Below are 20,222 nucleotides of genomic sequence, written 5' to 3'. Positions count from 1 at the left end.
TTTATTTTATTTTTTAAATTTTATTTTTATTTTGTTTAATTAAATTTTATTCTCATTTTCAATTTTGCAAAATACAAACACAATTTTTCTAGTTAATGTTTTTTTTATTTAAAAAAATATTTTATTTTATTTTTTATTTTAATTAATTAATTCATTTTTTTATTTTATTTTATTTTATTCTCATTCTCATTTTCTTTTCCTATTTTAGTACTTTTATTTTGTATTTTTTTTTATTTTCCACTGTATCTTGTATTTTGTAAAAACCCGACTGTGTACTTTGTCACAGCAAATTATCACAACAATTAAAACGATAAAAAAAAATCATGAATATTTCGTCGTTTACCACAATTTTGTCACTTTATTTTGAAAGTGCACACCGGAAGTAACTCGATCGTGTGCAACGACAAACTTTTACACTTGGTGTAATTTTCTCTGTGTCGCCACAAGAGAAAACACAACAGTCAAACTGTTACACTAAATATGACACAAACTTTATTCATGCAGAGTAACAGTAGAGACAGTAGAGCTCAGACACAGCACACTAAACGCCACCAGGGGGCCTCACATATCACACCTCACACCTTTCCTGCCAGGTAACACACACCTGGATCCAATAGAGCTCCCTCTAGGGTAATACCAAATATTAATGTCAGGATGCTACAGAATTATACTTACAGGGTTGTAGACAGGCTGCCCACCCATGCCCTATAATATGATGATATGAGAAGAAATATAATATTAAAATTGTATTAGCAGATATAAATAAATAAATGCCATGTGTACATATAACACGTCAACTTTCTCATGTTTTATTCTCACCGGCAGGTTTGATCCTGGGAATCCTCCCTGACAGAAGAGATACAAACGTTACACAGAGTCCACGGTGCACCGAGTACAGTCTACTTTAGATTTAAACATGCCAGATCGGTGTACTTTAGAACAAAACAATCAAACGTGCACAAGGAAAATACAATTAGAACACTGTGTCATACCCCCATCCCATCTCCCATGCCACCTGGATATCCATCCTGTGAAAAAGCAAATGTTCTGTGGGATTTCTGTGATTTATTGTGAACGAGCTAGACTTACATAGGTGTGTTTGTTTGGCATGCATTTCAATATGAGCACCAGAAAAATAAGCCTGATTTACCCCCATGCCACCTCCTGGATATCCTCCCTGTTGAAAAATAGCAACACTTTACATATTTAATATGTTTCAGTTCATTAATTTGAATTTGTGCACTAATGAAGATGAAAAAAAAACAAGTATTTAATCACCCCCATGCCACCTCCTGGATATCCTCCCTGTTGAACAGAGGTAACACATTACATACAGACATTATCTGTAACTGCGTATCCTCAGTAGGGTCATCCTGGACATCTCATTAATTTCATCAACAATTTAGAGTCACCAATTAACCTGTTAAGTGCAGACACGGGGAGAACTCTACACAGAAAGGCCTGAGCCGAGGTTCAAACCTGCTGTGTTTCTTTTACATCCTGACATGAACAAACAGCTCATAAGTATACTTACTCCCATGCCACCTCCCATGCCACCTCCTGGATAACCTCCCTGTTGAACAGAAGTAACACATTACACACATACTGTATTTAAATTCATTGAAACACTTTTACATCCTGACATAAATATACTCACTCCCATTCCACCTCCCATTCCTCCACCCATGCCGCCGGGGTATCCTCCCTGGATAGAAGAAGGAGTTAGAAGAAGCAAAAAGAGTTCACAGCACTTTATTTCCAATAATATTTAAAAGAAACTCAAATAAAATTAATGCCAACAACAACAAAAATCATACCCCCATGTCACATCCTGGATATCCTCCCTGTTGAAAAGCAGTGAACATGTGAAATCCTGTATAGCGCTGTGATTAATGTCATCTTTGCACTTCCATATACTTACTCCCATGCCTCCTCCCATGCCTCCTCCCATGCCTCCTCCCATTCCACCCTGAAAAGACCAAACATGAGTATGAAACTATCTTGTAAACCTCACATTCCTGCAGGATTTAAGCTGAAAGCTTCAGAAAGTCTCACCCCGATGACATTAATCGTCTGGATGGAAACATCTCCTCCGATCTGCATCGCACGGACTCTCTCCACAGGGATACGGTGTTCAAAGGTGTAGAAGTCATTCCCATTGACTTTGATCTGCAACAGAGTGCCAGAGTCATGAATAATACTGTAGAATACATAAACAAGGTTTCCACGAGTGGTTGTAATCGGATACAAGTGTTTATTAACTTGCTGAACAGTTTGTAACACTGTGTGGACTTCTGCTTGGCCTGACCTGGTAGCCTTGTGAAGTGATCATGATGACCATTTCAAAGGTCTGGCCTTTGCTGAAGGGCATATCACGAATCTTATCCTCGGACCCCCAGGATTGATCCTGACAAGTGTTGAAGACCACCTTGTCCCATCCATCAAAGCGAGGGTTGAAGTGGAGGGCGATGTCGCTGGACTCAGACTCTCCGCAGAGCAGGTTGATAAAGAACCTGGGGTGAAACAGATTTATTATATCCTGAAGTGCATCTGTGTCTTTCAATCTCTATCACAGGTTCCACTGCTACTTGTTATTGTACAATATGTGTTGATTTGTCCTGTACACGTGACGTCTATTGCACGTCTGTCCGTCCTGGGAGAGGGATCCCTCCTCTGTGGCTCTTCCTGAGGTTTCTTCCACCTTTTTTCTCTGTTAAAGGTTTTTTTGTGTCACTCGAACCGAGGGTCTAAGGACAGAGGGTGTCACTCCCTGTACAGATTGTAAAGCCCTCAGAGGCATGTGTACTCTGTGACTTTGAGCTATACAAATAAAATCTGATTTGACTTGATTTAAAGTGAGCGATGAGTTAGTTTAGTGTTGCAAAACAGAAGAAATGCAAACAGTGAAGGTGAGACCAAGTGAAAAAAGAATCTCTCCAGACAAAGGAGCTACAGATGTCGCAGTACAGTCAGGTATGTGCTGTGTTTGTTCTGTCTGTTAATGGCCTGTAAGAGCGCCTGTGACTGTTTTGAAAAGAGGAGGGACAAATGATAAAAGTGGAGTTAAAGTGTGCTAAAAGTTTGCTTTGATATGCAACAATACAAAGAGAGCTGCCCCACCCAGATTACGATTACACAGGGTGTTTCCTCAGGTCTCTTTACACAGTTACCTACTCGGAAACTTCTAATAAAACTCTCTACACACTGTGTTTAGTGTTACAGATTTTAAATATGCTTTCTATACTCACCTGGTGATGTCTTCAGGGATGGACCCCTGGATGTAGATGGACACTCCTTGCCTCAGGCCTCCATAAATGGGCCCCAGATAGGGAATACACTGTACAGTGCACAAACAGCAAGGAATGTAAGATACGTGCAAATATAGTGGTAGTATCACTGTTGTTTGAATCTTTAAAGATTGGTAGTTTAGTCCAGGTGAAAAGGGTAAAGCTTATTTAATAAATATAATATCATGAATTAATAAACAAATAATAAATGTGAGAGATGAGGTGATCATAATTCAAAATCTTTGACACAAATGTGAGTTTCTTTTGTCTTGTCTTGAAATATTTGATCATTTTACCTCTTAAATCATTTAAATGAAACGATCTGAGAAGTTTACAGGTGACATCATGAACACCAGGAACTGACGGGATCACAAGGCAACCACAAACCAACATGTTTGTTTTTCTGTTTCCATCTAAGAGTGAACTAGTAACTACAGCTGCCAGATAAATGTAGTTAAGTAGAAGGAAATGTAGTCGAAGTATAAAGTAGGATACAACTGAATTAGTGGAAATACAAAAGGTACACACATATGGGGTGCCGTTTGTAAAGCGTCTCGCTCTGAAAATAACAGCAACATTTTGTCACATTTAGCTAAAAACAATGTTTAAAAAACTGGTTTGAATTTTTGAGAGTCACTTTTTTGCACATTTAGAACAATATTTGTGAACTTAGAGATATTTTAAATATTGAAATCCAAATGTTAAATGTAAAATCTAAATGCTAAATCTAAATCTAAATGTTAAATATAAATATAAATATAAATGTTGAAGCTAAATGTTAAATATATATCTAAATGTTAAATATAAATCTAAATCTAAATGTTGAAGCTAAATGTTAAATATATATCTAAATGTTAAATATAAATCTAAATCTAAATGTTGAAGCTAAATGTTTCGGGTGAAACTAAATATTTAGCTAAAATGCAAATTCAAATGCCGGTAACCGGAAGTGCCAAAATAAAAGCTCGAGGAGGTCAGAGCGTGTTTATAGTGGCAAATAACGAATAAAACCCATCTTATCCGGGGAAATGGACTCTTGGACATGGATTATCGTGATAATAACTACCTAGATGAACAAACACGTTTGGAGAAACTTTATTTGAAGAGTACTTTGAGTTTTTAGTGTCATTTTTATGAAGGGTGCGGGACTTATGACCTGTAGCCACTATAGCCAGCCACAAGGGGGCTCACTTTGACTTGACTCATTTATTGACATGTTTGCAGAGGTATGTCCGACAGTACAGTTTACCGGGGTGAAGGCGGGCGGGTGTAGACGATCCTACACCGCGAAAATGACAGATCAGTCAAAGTGTTAGTTAGTTATTATCACGATAATCCATGTCCAAGAGTCCATTTCCCCGGATAAGATGGGTTTTATTCGTTATTTGCCACTATAAACACGCTCTGACCTCCTCGAGCTTTTATTTTGGCACTTCCGGTTACCGGCATTTGAATTTGCATTTTAGCTAAATATTTAGTTTCACCCGAAACATTTAGCTTCAACATTTAGATTTAGATTTAGATTTAACATTTAGATATATATTTAACATTTAGCTTCAACATTTAGATTTAGATTTATATTTAACATTTAGATATATATTTAACATTTAGCTTCAACATTTAGATTTATATTTATATTTAACATTTAGATTTAGATTTAGCATTTAGATTTTACATTTAACATTTGGATTTAAATATTTAAAATATCTCTAAGTTCACAAATATTGTTCTAAATGTGCAAAAAAGTGACTCTCAAAAATTCAAACCAGTTTTTTAAACATTGTTTTTAGCTAAATGTGACAAAATGTTGCTGTTATTTTCAGAGCAAGACGCTTTACAAACGGCACCCCATACACACACATCCAGTGTGTGTACTAAAGTACAAGACTTACTGTTTCTTGTATCTTGTACTGTCCTGACAAAAAGAGTCTACACAACAACAAATTAATTCAACGAATCCTATAATTAAATAGTAATTAAACTATAAATATCTACAGCAACGATACGACCAGTGCAGAATCTTTATATGCTGTCATTAATATAAAGAAAACACCTGAAATGAGGCTGTATGAAGAAGCAAATATATAATCACTGATGTATTTAAAACAGCTACATTTATCAGGTGTAGATGTTTAATCATATTGTTCTCCAGGCTGTGACATTACTCCAGTAAATATCATTTGGAAATCTGATTATTTTGTCTGAATTATGTTACACTAACATATTTCAGCATGGCTGACCTCACAGGTGATTAAATCCTTATACATTACCCACAAAGCCATACTTACAGGGCTGTAGATTGGCTGATAGCCAGGAGGAGCGACAAACGCCATGGCAGCAGTCAGCGTGTTGATCGGGAAAGGATCTCTGCAGGAGGCCTTGTTTTATACAGATGAAGAAGGAGGGGCAGGGCTGGGTATCAAACCCAGGTCTGCATCACCATGTGTACTTTAGAGGCACAAGATGCACATTAACCTTCGACCCAGCAGAGGAGTGGCGTGCTACGACAAAAGACGTGTGCTTTACTGAAGTAAAAGGAGCAAATCTGCAGCATAAAGATTTACAGATTCAGATTTTACAGAGCAAACTTTGCATTGTTCATATTTCGACACTTAAAGTACATTCAGCTGATTTGTAGAGGCAGGAATGCTTTTACTAAGGAGCAAAGAAGTGCAGTGGAGTAAAAAGTATAAATATTTCCCAAGCATACATTTGTTATACAACCTAAAAGTTACACTGTGTCACTGTCAGCACGTTACACACCCCTGAGAAGAATTGTAGGTGGGTGTATTATTCCATGCCCGCCTCCCTAAAGCAAACAGACACACAAGTAATTCTTATCTACAACTCAGGTAAACAGGCATACAGTAATTTTATGCACTTAATGGAGACAGTACTTTACAAAGTAAACACGCAAGCTGATCATACACACACACACACACATGAACACTGACACAATCTTTCAGGAACAAAAGGTGTTGTCATAGTGAGTGGGTGTTTCCTGATAAAGCAATGTACTTTTAATATTAGATTAAGATAAAGTTCCACCAAATCATGAAACCTGAGAGGGAACATTTCATTCATCATATAAATTACAACAGAGAGATGTCAGGATCAGTTTACAGTCTTATTATGGAGGGTTAAAGGACCTAAATATAATTCTTCAAGCTACGTGCACTGTGCATATTGTTGTTTTAACTTTAGATACATATTAAAAACACACCAAGGAAGAAATATTAAAGATCCTGAACATTGTCCAAGGCTCACAAACGTATTCCCAAAGGAACCTCTTTCCTATCTTTGAGTAAACTGACGACTAAACGACATATTTTTCAATATTTCATCTTATATTCAATGCATAACAATAACAGCACAGAACAAGCGATAATTCAACATTTAACAAAAACACAAGATTCTTGTGTCAAAACAGCGATTTGGTTTAATTTTGAGCTGAATATTTACAGGGAACAAATCTGATCTTTTAATTTTTTAAACAGTCATAATCTTATTTGGACAAATCGTGTCTTTTCTAATGCAGGGCGAGGCTCACAGCCTGGATTCAGGTCTTCACCTTTCTGTGAGATTATTTGTAAACTGAAATAATATACTCAACTTTAAATATAACAATTTTATTTAGCTTTCTTCACAGAACTGAATGAATTGCTGAGATACATGTCATCTGTTTGCTTGCACCCAGTAAAATGAAGTGTAAATGAGGACACGTTGCAGCTCTCCTTAAAATAATCTGTTTATTCTGTATTGAAACACAGGGTTCAGTCAGAGGACACTCAGTCAGGTGGAAAGTAGTGATCTCCATTCAGCTCCATCAACTGCCTCTGTGTGAACCGCGGCAGCAAACACACACTTCAGAGTGGTCAGCGAACAAAATACTGCTCCGTCTCTGACAAAGTGGGTCATAGCGTTAAATACAAGATGGAGTTTGGGGGGTTTTGTATGTGATCTGTACGAGGCATAGTGAGACAGACCTGTCTGAGATCAACGCATCACACATGACTTTCTTGGTTGAGAAAAATAACTTGATATGCTGGATTCCTAAAAATATCTATCATAAAAACCTAACGAGCAAAAAACAAAAAAAAAAAAAGCTAATTTGATCTTCTGACTGCAAACTGGGCGTTTTACTTCAGTGTGAGACCGACTCGCTTCGCCAACGTGGATTTCACACACAGGACACGTGACACGTTCATGTCCGACAAAAGTAGAATGATCATTTCGATTCTTCAAAGCCCTAAAGAAAAATAAATATATGTATCTATGATTTATGTAAAATATGTCTTTTCATCAAAAGGCCTCTAAGCAGCCTAGACATGACTCAGTTATACAGATGACACCTCGGCCAAAATGTATACAATTAAATACATTCATTACTTATTTTAATGCACTGACAAAAACCTATTTGTGCATAAAGTGTCATAAAACAGACTGTTGGCCAGAAATACAGACGGGCTAAAACGGTCGTCTTCAGAAGATTTGATCTGCGTATAAACAATAAATAAATAACCGTGGCATCCTCCTATGCTGTATGTGTGTATATCATCGCTATCTTATATGGCACAGAGACACCAGTGGAGATAAGGGACCACATACATCCAGGGACGCATTGTAAGACTTCAGAGTGCAAACTGGGTTTGTCGATACAGCTGATTCACACTGGCATGTGTCACGTACGCAAACAATACTCCATTTATTATCTTGGCAAGTCAGTCCAACGTGAGTTTTTCCGTTCGTGATAACTTTGTTAGAAGACGAGTTTCTAAGTCTTGAGAGAGGAAGAAAAGGAGAGAGAGGGGGACCTGAAATGTTCACCGCTCCCTCAAGGATCTCGGAGATACGACTGTGAGCTGCTGAATCATTTTCTTTCCAAACACTCTCTCACTGAAACACCAGAAATTAAAATATCAAAAAGGCAGCAGCCACATACAAAAAAAAAAAAAAAAAAAAAAAAAACCCAACCTTACAAACAATATAAATAAAACATATCCACTCTAATGTCAAATAAAAGTGTCGAAGCTAAAAATCTAAACTATCTGATCGCTAAAGCAGTGACATTGCTATAGGCACTATAACGTTTACAGCAGGAGCGACTGCAAGAGGCCGTTGTGTATAAACGCATTGATATGCAAGGCAATCTATGTATATTTTACACAAAAAAGGCCATGTAGTGTATTCATAGCGGAATAAAAAAGGCCCCTGGCTTCTCTTTACGTCTCTCTGATATTATTCCTCTGCCTGTCTCACGTCTTTTTCCATCAACATTCTGCTGCAGGTGGTTCAAAGTGCAGTCAAAGTGTGCATAGCTTCAACAGAGGAGAGAAATGTGCAGACCAAGGACAAAACTAAGACACAGACGTGTTCGATCTCTAAACTCCTAAATCTTTCCCCTCTCTGAATTTCCCTCCCCTTCTCCCTCCTCTCCTCTCTTTCTCCTTCAGACGCTCATCAACAATGCAGGACATTATCCGAGCTGGTCCTCATACTGCTTCCTGAAGCAGTCTCCAGCTGGGAAGAAGTCCCAGCATCGCTCTGAGTACATCTTCCACACGTATGATTCCTGAAAGACAGAAAGGAAGACAACATTGTAACAAGAAGACAAAAGCGACCGCAGCATTATTTTATGAAACCAACATTTAAAATGCATGCGTGTTTACCGACCTGTCCTGTATGTTCCGTTTCATCTTTATTGATGAGATACATCAGGAAGAACCTGCAAGAGAGAAACAGAGGAATGTGTTAAAACACATGTGGGGGGACAAGAAGGTCAAATAATGTATTTAAGAACCGAACATCAACACTACAAATGTCTGTGTTATAAAAGTTTCACATACTGTGTTTAATGGTGTGCAATCGTCACATTGTAACTTACATATAGTTGGCTAAGTTATGTTCTTCTAAGGTGTGCGTCTCGAAGCCATGCGGCGTCGTGTCAAAGTAGTCGCTTCCTATTCCACAGATGAAGCACTTTGTCTGGACGGAGAGAGGACAGTGAAGATCAGACATGTTCCTGCCTTATTACTGAAGAAAGGTGAACACTGGAAGTAAAAAAAAGTGAAGTGAAGTCCCTCTGAGACTCGTTATCGTACCTCCATGTCCTCTCTGACCTGCTCCTGCTGGTCTCTCAGCTCTCCAAAGGCGTCAATGATCAAACCTGACGGACAAACAGACAGAAAACATTTCTTCTAAAACAGAGTTAGTTTGTTAAAGGGGGTGAGAGTTCTCCAGGGAAGGAAACTTCCAGTTATTTAACCCCACAACACTTTTCTATATTCTCTATATTTTCCTATTTTTTCTCAGTTTCTGCCACAGTGAAAGTTTTAGTTTTTGGAAAAATGAGACAATCCTCATCGTGTGTGTTGCACTCTGTCTACCAGCACATTTGCAACATCTTCACACAGAATTATTATCATTAATAGACATTAAAGATCCTGCAGAAAACTGGACTCACCTTATGTTGACGTATAGACAGTTACCTCAGTGAAGTTGTCATGTGTGTGCAGTGCAATGCAGGATTCAATTACCCCAAAACATCATAGAGCCAATAAACCATACCCTGGATGATAGCCAGCAGGATGACAATGACGAAGAAGAAGAAGGTGATGTCAAAGACCACTCGATAGAGCTCGTATTCATCCCCGGCTGGGTCTTCAATTTCATCTCCTATGCCGCCGCCGGCACGCACGCCAACGTACATGTGGAACAGGTAACACTGCAGGAGGGAGCGAGGACAGAGGACGTCTCAACACAAACCCCGACCTCTCCCAAATCATGCTCCGTCCTATAACCATATCTCTGCCACTCCACTCACAGTCATCATGTCGTCACACTTCATGTCCGGTTCGTCCTCATCCTCACTCTTGTTGTAGAACTTGCGGAAGAAGTTGAAGGCCACCACGGTGTACAGGTACACCACCACAGCAAGCAAGCCCACCGTCATCATCAGCTGGAAGGAACAGACGGATGCGTCATTAGTACGAGTGTCGGCGTTTAACAGGAAAACAAGAAACGTCATGACGCGTCATTATCGTGGAAGCGTGCACACCTGTTTGCCGTTGTGAGTAACGGAGGACAGAATGGTGCGCAGAGTTTTGACGCCCATGGCGATGTCCAAGAGATGGCAAGCAAAGAAGAAGTTGTTGTAGTGTCCGAGCAGAGACATGAGCATGTACCACACCAGGTAGAGGAAGGTCTGAAAGAAGAAAACAGCCGGTCAGTTAACACAATAAACCAAAAACAGATTCTTTAAATCTAGATGACAGCTGCTTCCTTTACTCACATTGTCAGTGAAAACAACACCAAACTTCCAGATCTGGTACTTGATGTCAATAGATGTTATCCTACAGAGAGAAGGGCGAGTTTGTTCCATGATATTATGAGCTATAAACCTGAATCGTAATATATGTAAAGAGTTTACAATGCGGTACGTACCAGCTGAACATTGAGGTGTCTGGTTCGGGCTTCTTTTCATGCGTCATGGCACTGACGTCTAGTGAAGCCAAGTCCATACCGAGCAACTCAGCGATCCTCTCTCTGCCGTAGATGTCGCCGTATTTATCCAACACCTGGAAATAACACACAGACGTCATTTCACTGCAAAAACAAAAAAAACAGACATTTTGAATCAAAGCTGTCTGTAAAGCTCACCTTTCTTTTCACAAACTTGTCCCAGTAGTTGTTAGGGAAAGTTCTGTATCGACAGAGAAACATCATAAAAAATGTGACAGTAATCTCAATTTCAATGCAACAAGTTGGAGCCAGATTCAAATGAATAATGTTCACGTGAATACTCCAGGTTCATGTTGAACATGAAGTATTTCATTAACATTAAAAACCTAAATCAGCTTTGAGCCGTCATGTTTTTACAGAACAAACAAACTAATCACTGAATCTAGACAAAGCCACTCTAGATTCTCCTTCGTGCCAGGAAGGTGAGGGTGACGTGAGAGGGTTACAATCAGCAGCTACACCGCTTACGGAGTGTTGAGCACTAGTCTGTCCCACTGGCCCTTGATGTCGTCGTCCTCGGGCTGCTCGGTGACGTAGAGACCATCAAACTCGAGCTTTCTGGCCAGCTCCTTCTCTCTCTTGAAGATAACCAGAGGAACCTGACAGAAAACAAGTCGCATTAAAAGCTCTGAGCAGACACAAAAACACACAGGTGGGATTTTTGTGGAGCAAAACACCAAACACACCTTGAGACAGTTGTAGCCGATGATGCAGAGGACGGAGATGATGGTGTGGACAATACCAAAGAAAGCCATGGCCGGCTCCATGTAGCCTGTGCTCTCTTCTAAGAAGTAGTACATGGGACCTTCTTCGTCGACGTCTTCTCCACCTCCATCATCTAATCCAGACCCGTCCTCTTCAGCACCAGAGCCTTCAAACATACCGGAGCCTTCAAACAGACCAGAGCCTTCGAAATCCTCCTCGCCTGGAGGACTGTCAGACACCTGGAAAGGTCAAACACAAAGTGGGTCGAGTGTATTAAAAGTCATTATAGATTTGAATACGACCTGCAGATGGCAGCTGTGATCTTTAATCAAACCTTAATCCCGACCACAGATTTGTGGTCAATGAAATTTATAATAATGCAGCTGTACATCCTACAATCAGATTTTTGCAGCATCGGTCAGTCGACACTGTATGTTGAGTGTCTAAATGTTACTAACGCACACACCTTGTAGAAGAGCAGGATGAAATTGAGAGCGAAGGAAATAAACAGAGCCAAGAACCGAAGGTTGTAGAAGTTGCGAGAAAGATAGTTCTGGAGAGAGGATAAAAATAAGCAAAGCATTATTTCATCACTGACTGATTTCATGGTTAACACTTAGACTAACAAATAATACGGTGTTAGGACTGAACATTTACCGTTTGAACATGAATTAGGGAAATACTGAATAAAAACGTGCTGCTCACCATGAATTTAATCCTCTGAACTTCAAGCTCATTCCACAGCTCAAAGCCCTCCTCCACAGGTTTCTTGTCCTTCTTTGCTTTGGTCTTCACAGCTTTTTCCTCTTTTTCCTCGGGCTCTTCCTCTTTCACTTCAGGTTCAGGCTCTACCTTCTCCGTCTTCTCTCCATTTTCAGTGCTGGAAAAAAGACACCAAACAAAACTAGGTTGAAACCTTGTATATGGTCGGCCTGTGTAATGGTCAGCGTGCTAAACCATCTCACGTCTGAGAATGTTTAATACTCATCAGCTCACATAGGTATAAATCTTAGTGTTTTGCTGTTGGCCTGACAACTTACTCTGCTTTCTCAGTCTCCTGAGGAACCTCCTCTTCAGTTTCGACTCTTTCCTCCTCTTCTTGTCCTCCACCTGCGGCTTCCAGCTGTTCCAATAATTGTTTCACAGTTAATTAACTGGTTAATGAGTGAGTGTATGCTTTAAACAATTATCAGACAAGAGACCGCCTCACCAGTTTTCTCTTCAGCAGCGGGGTGCCCTCCGGAGTAGGAGGCTCTTCAGGTGTCGTCTCGCCAAAGTCTCCAAGTCCCCCTGGAGTGTTGAAACCAGGCAGGCGTCCACCTTCCCTCTCCTCACTGTCCTCCTCTTCCTCCTCTCCTCCTACAGCATCTAAAAGGTCTGCCCCTCCTTCTATGTCCTGGACTTCTCGAGCCCCTGGTTCAGGTGGCAGTTCCCCGTGAACTTCGTCCTGCGTGGGATCTGGCATACTGGCTAGGATCTCTGTTACTGTCATCTTCTTGGCACCCTCCACCAAGCCTCCACCAAAGAGCACCTTCCATATGAGTGTGAAGAAGCCCTTGCATATACTATAAACAAACATGAGGATACCCATCAGAACAGTATAGACGAATGTAACCAGGCCGATCACCATCTCCTTCACCGTCATTTTTCTGAGTTTGCGGTACCGACGCCGCAGGTTACGGAAGGTGAACATATTGAAGAAGTTCACTACGCTCTTTATAAACTCTGCAAAGGCTGAGGTCGACTCTGGAACTTCCGCTTCACCGTTGCCTTCCTCTCCTTCACCTGCAGGTTCTCCTTCAGCTCCTCCGCCCTCTCCCTCCTCTTCCTCGTCATCTTCCTCTTCTTGACCGTCTCCCTCAGGCTCGGAGATCGATGCAGCGATGTTCATTTCAAAGATGGTGTCCTCGCAGAAGTTCACAAACATCTCCATTTTCTCGCTCTCACCGCCCTCGTTGACCACATCGAAGATGAACTGCCGTTTGGACTCTCTGACTTGTGGCATCTCCCACTGGTTGCGGTTCGCCTCGCTGATTTCAAAGTAAATGCGCTCGATCTTCCTGCTGGCTCCCATGATCTCGATGCGACCTAGGAAAGGTCGGAAGTAGTGGAGTACGCTCTCCGCCTGCTCCAGGAAGTTCTGAAGGCGAGTGTCATGGGGTACATGCTCCGACAGGTTTGTGAGCAGAACAGCGATATTGAAACCAATGTCTTTGGCTGGCTCCTGGAAACGATCAGCAAATTCCTCAAAGTTGATCATCTCATTCTCGTCTGCCTCTGAGCAAGACAGGAGGAACTGGATTTCCGAGGGAGAGTATTGCTTTTGGCTGTCCATGGCCTTGGAGAAGTCCTTCTTGGAGATTAACCCACGGGGGTCGGTCACATAATCTCGGAAGGCGTCAGATGCCACTATGTCCTTGAGCTTGAGGAACATGTCGAAGAACTTAAGGATCATCTCAACGTTGCTGGACGACTCCACCAGCATGTCAACCATCTGCCTGGCAATGGTGCCATTCACCACGTTGCCTAAGAGCAGCACAAAGCGAGAGGAGGTGTCAGGACAGTAACGTATCTATCTGTTGAAAGTAATGTGACATCACTGCGATCATACCTTCAAGCAGAGACAGAAGCATCACTACCATGTCCTTCTGCAGATCCAACAACTCCTTCAACAGTCCAATTTGACTAGAGTCCTGCAACAAAGCCAGAACGCATAGCAAACGACAACAAACAATTTTCTTAACATGTGAACTGAGTGAAATCTCTCATTAGATCACACATATCACAATTTAATTTTGAAAAGGTTTGTGCTTCTTCCTGAGACATAAAATACCAAGAGATGCTACCTCAGAGTGCGTTCTACTCCAGAAATGATCCTTGGTTTGCATTGTTAAACAAAGAATATGCATTTTAGCATCACAAACAGTTGCACTTAACGTAATGGAAAGCTAAGACAGACACTGAAAACACAGTCAGGTATGAGAGGAGGGAGAGAAAATGTCCCACTGTTTCCCCCTTTATCTGAAAAAGTGGCTGCAGCATGGGCGCAAGGAAGACATAAACACATTTGCAGACGCTGACCTTAGCACTCCTGAAGACCTGCACCAGCATATAACAAGAGCCATAAATACTTTACACAGTCTATAGTGGTTGTCAGGCTGGTGCAGATCTACAGGAAAGGCCATGTCAGGATGAGCAAGCATCAGCCACCTGTGAAATCACAGTGGTTAACATTTTAATAGCTCGACATACAGCCAAATGAAGACGAGTAAGACAAGACGAGTAGATGCTTTAGGGAACAATTTTAACTATATATATAATAAATCAATAATCTTTGGCTTCAAAATCTAAAGCAAAGAGCAAAGTGATTAACTTACATTACATTGTACGATTCATACTTCTGTTTTAAAAGCTGACTACTAATATATTTGTTAAATGTGTCCCAGCTTGTTGGAAAAAAAGCAGTGAATGCAGATGAAGATATGCATTAATGCAGAGGGAACACACAAAGAGGGAAATGTAAAATTATGAGGGTATTAAGCTGCGTGGTAACATATGATTAATGGAATGGCACTGGCAGAGAAACACAGAGTCTTACGCCATTTCGTTGTCCAGGATCGGGGTGCATCTAACAGAGTTTCACATGAAAATAAAAATGTTGAACATTTTTACTTGATTTTTGTATTTGTCTTAGCCCTCAATCATTTAACGCTACAGCGTGTCAGCCCACATCTCCTAAGTTTTAATCATCAGATCAGCATTTTTAATATAAATAATATAAATTAAACACAGATCTGCTCTAGAATATGACGTACGGCATGATTTCAGTGTACAAAACAACTAAACTTGTTCTATCATTTCAAACCAAACTCTAATATTGTAAACACACAAAAGATATTTAAGATATAAAAATACAAAAATCCATTTTTAAACAGCAGCATCAGTAGCATTCAACACTGTCACACACACACACGATTAGAGTATGAAGCACTGCAGATCCTAGTTAGGTCAGGTTAGAGACTGCAGACACACACTATTCAAAGCAAATGCGTTTGTCCAAAGCAAATCAAGTTAGTAGTATGCAACGAATATACACTTTACACATTCTACTCTACGCAGAGGTGAAGTGGATTAACTGTATTATACAGAATCAGAGAGAAATTTAAAGAGAAATAAAGAATATTTGTTTTTCCTCAAATTATTTCTGCCATCTTTACTTGATTTATTTAAGCACGCATTAATCAACATTTCTAAAATGGGGCCAGTGGTAGCCAGACTGGCTGATTGATAGTTATATATTATATATATATCAAATTAAATTTATAATTTAATTTGATATTGAAGTCCTCCTTCAAGCTCAAACCTACAACATCAAAACTACATGTGACAGAGTATCTTTATCCTAATCAATAAATCCTTAATGCTGTGTCTAATTCTGACAACGTGCATTGTCGCTACACTAATCCCTCTCTTTATAACGGACTCAGTAAAGAGGCAGAAACAATCTGACAAAGAAAAGAGGGGGAAAAGTACAGGAGTTTAGAGATAAAAACCAATTCATTAAACAAGAGGAGAAATCAAATAAATACATACTTTACTCTGCGGGAACCATGAGAGAGATATTTCACAAAATTAGTATTCTCAAAGGGGACAAATAAAGTATTGAATACTATAAATAATACTAAAAATAATTCTAAAATGTTGCTTTGAGTCATCTTTTTGTCAGCTGTCAACACAACAAACACATTACTGTATCGTTCAAAATGCTTAATTTTCTGGATTCTCTAAATTTGTGAAGACAGAGACAAAGGGTTTAAAATGATTTATTTATTTATTTATTTATTTATTGGGATGTTTCCTACCTGAGCAAGTTTCATCATCATATGAGCAAAGACGTGCAGGAAGCCCACGACGGCATCCCACAACCTGCTGTGGGCCAGAGACTGCTGGTTCCCAGTACAGGGACCCTGACGGACACAGAAACACACAATGTGAAAATGTGGTAATATTCCAGTGCTGTCATCATGCTGGGAGATCAATTCTGACAATGACTTTAGTTTCAAATGTTTTCTGTTTAATTCCCGTGGCTATAATGTCAAGTTTTGGTTTGTCTGATGTATTAAGTTTTATAATTTTCTAATATCAAAAAGTCAGTAGCTGAAAAGCTGAAGGGCCACTATTGGGAAATTAAACTACATATTATCATGTTTTGTGTTATGATTGAACATTATTCATGCTCTCTTACCTGGATGTACTCAGTCAAGCTGTTGAAGACCTGCTTGGCCACAGTCATTGCTTTGGAGAAATTCCTCTTACCGGGCTCATCAATAATATCTTTTCCTGAGTAGTACCAGTAAAAGTCACTGATCGACTCCTATAGACAGGAGGGGGAGGAAGAACAACATGGTAACTTTCAAATTCTAACTTGCTACTCAAAGAAAAGTGTTGATTGAATCTAGAGCTCGATGAACTGTGTGAACAACCTGCTTCATGTTGCTAAATCTAGACATAAAGAAAGGAGACTAAGGCCTGGAGTCGACGGGCCTAAGATCAGAGAGATCGGAGTTACCTGCAGACGAAGAAGGTAGTCCACAGTGCAGATGATGACATTGATGGTTGTGGTGCTGCCCGTCTGAGTTCTCAAGTAGTTCTGAAAATCTGAAGACGGACAATGGAAACAAGATACAACACCGCAGTTTCATGAATTATACTCACAGGCAGAGTGTACAGGATATATATATATTAATATATACTACAGTGGTTGTCTCTAACAGCACCTTACTCACCGTTATTATGACCCTCACAAAGAAGCTGGAGGAAGCGGAAGAGGTCACACGTGAATTCATCGTCCGCCATCACTTTCTCATCTGGGCAGAGGAGCACAGGAAATGTAGATTATTCTTTGCAACAGAAAGTTTCAGCAGTCCCAGTGCAGACTTGTCTGTTAGAATGCACAGCGGTAAATACGGATCAGCACACGGGATTAGGTTTTATTTATGTGTCCCACTGCTGTTTAACATTTGTATGTATGTGTGAGCCTTGTCCTCTTGTCATTAAAGATATCTGCCTTATCACCTTGCAGAGTATCTCTTAGACAAGCAGCAAAATAATCTTTCACCAGTTTCAAAGACAAACCATTGAAACCAGTGCAGTGATTGGTCTTACCGTTTTTAAAAATCAGGCTAAAGCTGAAACCGGACAACTTGTTAAAACAGAGTAGACTCAACAGCATTCAGGTTAGATTAAGTATCAACTGTGTTAATTAAGAATCAACACTGGTGATTAAGATCATTTAATTTGACTGATACATACTGGTGTGTGTACGTGTGTTTGTGTGTGAGAGAGAGATAACATTCAAAGACATTGATTATTGCTCTATTATTTTATGTTAGTGAAAACCACAGACTTCAGTTTCCTCGTCCATCTGTCAGCGGGAAAGGGAGGATGAAGCTTCCACTTTTGGTTTTTCTCCCCCCAAACTTTACCTGTCCAGCTCTCCAGAGCCTTTTTTTACAGAGAACATCTATTCAGCAAAATACAACTAGACAAACAGATCAAACACTTCACACATTACACATCACATTGAAATGGACATGGAACACACAGATATATGAAGACGGGATGAAGACAGATATATATGAACACAACTGACACAAATGTAGACAGTGAACACAAGAAATACAATATAACTCCAAGGCACAGCATCATGCAGGACAGATCTACTGAACTCTGCAAACTCCAGTAAGATATGAGTACGGATGTTTGGAAACACTCAATACAGACTAACTATATCCAATGCCGGAAGATGCAGAATTAATCCATGTTGTTGTAAGAGTGGAAGTAAAGAATGACCTGTCTGTGTGTGGATAGTTGACTTTTGAATTAAATATTTGCATTTAAAAATGCCATTCATTACAAAAATCACAGTTTATAGTGCTATACTAGCATGCCACCAGAAACTACTACAGTCGTCTCTCGCTATAACGCGGTTCACTTTTCGCGGACACTCTTTAGTGTAATTTAGCTTTTTTTTTACAGCGTACTGCACAATATGAACGCGCATTGTATTCGGCATCGTCAGAGGAACTGTGAAATACACGTGAGTTACTGGTAATAATTTCTTATGTGTCAGACCTCGTAGATTGATCATTAAAATTAAATTTCTAAAAAATGTTAGGGCTTGAAAACACATTCCATATATTCAGACTTCATTCAATATATTCAAGGTTCACTCCATATATTCAAAGTTTCATTCAATATATTCAAGGTTTCGTTCAATATATTCAGAAAACTACCTGCTGCAGCATCATGTGGTTTCTTTATGTTCTTGAGGTTGACACTACCTGTAAGTCTGTAAACTTAACAAGTGCCTAACAAAGGTTGCAATGATGGGCAGATTTTTAAAAGGGTCATACATACATACATTTTATTCCACCCGTTTTCCTGTGATAACGAGATAATTAATTAGAGATCTCGAGAAAACAAAACGATAGTCTAGTGTATTAAATCATTGCAGGAAATTTCTAAAAAATGTTTGGGCTTGAAAACAGGTTTTGATCTTTGGTTTCATTTACTAATACAGTATTGATACTTATTTTTGTTAAATCTGCGAAAGTTTGAACTTTGAGAGTTTAAATAAGAGAGAAATGTGAGAAAATGTTAATGCCTGTCTGAGAAAAGTGTAGAAAAGTGTGTGGTTAGGGGTTTTACGGCCTTAAAACATGTATAATAATTGTAAAACTTACTTCATGGATTTCGTTTATTGCGGATTATTTTTAGAACGTATCCCCCGCGATAAACGAGGGACAACTGTACTAAAACTCTTTAAAAAAATGGAGGATTAACTAAATATAACAAAACTTAGGATGTGTTTAATATTTTCCTATAACAACAAAAATGGACACAGTGCCATGAGGTGTTCTCAAGCGTTTTTTCACAAGTGGTTCTATTGTTTGTGCTGTTTGTGTTGCAAAGACCGGATCAGTTTCTGTTTTCTAGCTTTGCGAATAAATGATCAGCACCTCTTTTAGAACTGAGACAGAGGAAAGAAGCACGTTTACTGAAGAGGTCGACTGAAATTTAATACTGAATTTGGGTAACTACAGTAGAGGTTGGCGTCAGTGTGGAGGGGGAGAAAACATTAGGAGAACAAGCAAGTTTGTTTGTTCATTTAATCCAATCATACCGTCATGTAAGATAAAAATTTGGAGACATTTACAGCGGCTTTACACAGACGGTCCAGCTGAGGGCTCAACCCTGGATGTATTTCATATAACAGGTGAGCACTTTAGATTTAAATGACATGAATAAAAACTATTACAGAATCCCTACTTCTGCTGCAATTCATTTCAGACTTTCTAGGACGCAGGGTCATTGTAGTTCTCAATGATCTACTTGAGAGAACTGAGTGGGAGAGGAGAATGAGGTTACTGCCTTCCCTTCCCGTTTATCAGTCAAAGGACTGAGAGTGTCAGAGTTACAGTAGATCTGAAATAAAACACTCAAGGGTGAAAATGAAACTTTACAATCACTTTAAGAGGAAAAAAAAGCAGAGATACAACTACCGGTAGTGCACAAGGACTGTACAGCTACAGCAGCATGTGTATCACTGCGAGGTTTCCATCATGATGTAACAGTGACTGTAAAGTTTGATTTCACTGCGTCCTTGAGTGTGAAATGAAATGCATATTAAGTCCACAGCAAAAGAAA

The 20,222-nt window shown here is 39.6% G+C and overlaps 2 protein-coding genes across 15 annotated transcripts in view; both read right to left on the bottom strand.

Annotated features, from left to right (window-relative positions):
• LOC104934301 (galectin-4) overlaps positions 1–5,904 on the bottom strand; it is a 17,617-nt gene extending 11,713 nt beyond the window's left edge. Inside the window, exons 1-9 of the mRNA XM_027280581.1 lie at positions 5,576–5,904; positions 3,249–3,337; positions 2,309–2,513; positions 2,056–2,169; positions 1,922–1,969; positions 1,658–1,705; positions 1,535–1,573; positions 1,279–1,305; positions 993–1,028 (exon numbers count right to left, since the gene is read on the bottom strand). Of these exons, the coding sequence (XP_027136382.1) occupies positions 993–1,028; positions 1,279–1,305; positions 1,535–1,573; positions 1,658–1,705; positions 1,922–1,969; positions 2,056–2,169; positions 2,309–2,513; positions 3,249–3,337; positions 5,576–5,620 (651 nt within the window). The 5' untranslated portion in view covers positions 5,621–5,904. The remainder of the gene's footprint in view (positions 1–992; positions 1,029–1,278; positions 1,306–1,534; positions 1,574–1,657; positions 1,706–1,921; positions 1,970–2,055; positions 2,170–2,308; positions 2,514–3,248; positions 3,338–5,575) is intronic.
• Positions 5,905–7,017: 1,113 nt separating this feature from the next.
• ryr1b (ryanodine receptor 1b (skeletal)) overlaps positions 7,018–20,222 on the bottom strand; it is a 65,279-nt gene continuing 52,074 nt past the window's right edge. For 6 of the 14 annotated variants that reach the window (XM_019272944.2, XM_019272948.2, XM_019272942.2 and 3 more), the window contains 24 exons: positions 17,300–17,380; positions 17,083–17,171; positions 16,759–16,887; positions 16,376–16,480; positions 16,107–16,112; positions 15,112–15,141; positions 14,360–14,389; positions 14,125–14,206; positions 12,724–14,039; positions 12,554–12,636; positions 12,219–12,393; positions 11,980–12,066; positions 11,495–11,752; positions 11,277–11,407; positions 10,947–10,989; positions 10,731–10,864; positions 10,579–10,639; positions 10,345–10,491; positions 10,111–10,245; positions 9,855–10,011; positions 9,389–9,453; positions 9,172–9,272; positions 8,961–9,012; positions 7,018–8,859 (listed from right to left, as the gene is read on the bottom strand). In XM_019272944.2, coding sequence (XP_019128489.1) covers positions 8,764–8,859; positions 8,961–9,012; positions 9,172–9,272; positions 9,389–9,453; positions 9,855–10,011; positions 10,111–10,245; positions 10,345–10,491; positions 10,579–10,639; positions 10,731–10,864; positions 10,947–10,989; positions 11,277–11,407; positions 11,495–11,752; positions 11,980–12,066; positions 12,219–12,393; positions 12,554–12,636; positions 12,724–14,039; positions 14,125–14,206; positions 14,360–14,389; positions 15,112–15,141; positions 16,107–16,112; positions 16,376–16,480; positions 16,759–16,887; positions 17,083–17,171; positions 17,300–17,380 — 3,593 coding nt within the window. In that variant the 3' untranslated portion in view covers positions 7,018–8,763. The remainder of the gene's footprint in view (positions 8,860–8,960; positions 9,013–9,171; positions 9,273–9,388; positions 9,454–9,854; positions 10,012–10,110; positions 10,246–10,344; positions 10,492–10,578; positions 10,640–10,730; positions 10,865–10,946; positions 10,990–11,276; positions 11,408–11,494; positions 11,753–11,979; positions 12,067–12,218; positions 12,394–12,553; positions 12,637–12,723; positions 14,040–14,124; positions 14,207–14,359; positions 14,390–15,111; positions 15,142–16,106; positions 16,113–16,375; positions 16,481–16,758; positions 16,888–17,082; positions 17,172–17,299; positions 17,381–20,222) is intronic. The other 8 variants (XM_019272954.2, XM_019272955.2, XM_019272951.2 and 5 more) reach the window with 4 other exon arrangements.

This window comes from Larimichthys crocea, chromosome VII (genome assembly GCF_000972845.2).
Source record: "Larimichthys crocea isolate SSNF chromosome VII, L_crocea_2.0, whole genome shotgun sequence".
Classification (NCBI taxonomy): domain Eukaryota; kingdom Metazoa; phylum Chordata; class Actinopteri; family Sciaenidae; genus Larimichthys; species Larimichthys crocea.
Note: the sequence above shows the minus strand (reverse complement) of the source record. Positions and strands in the feature narration are given on the sequence as shown.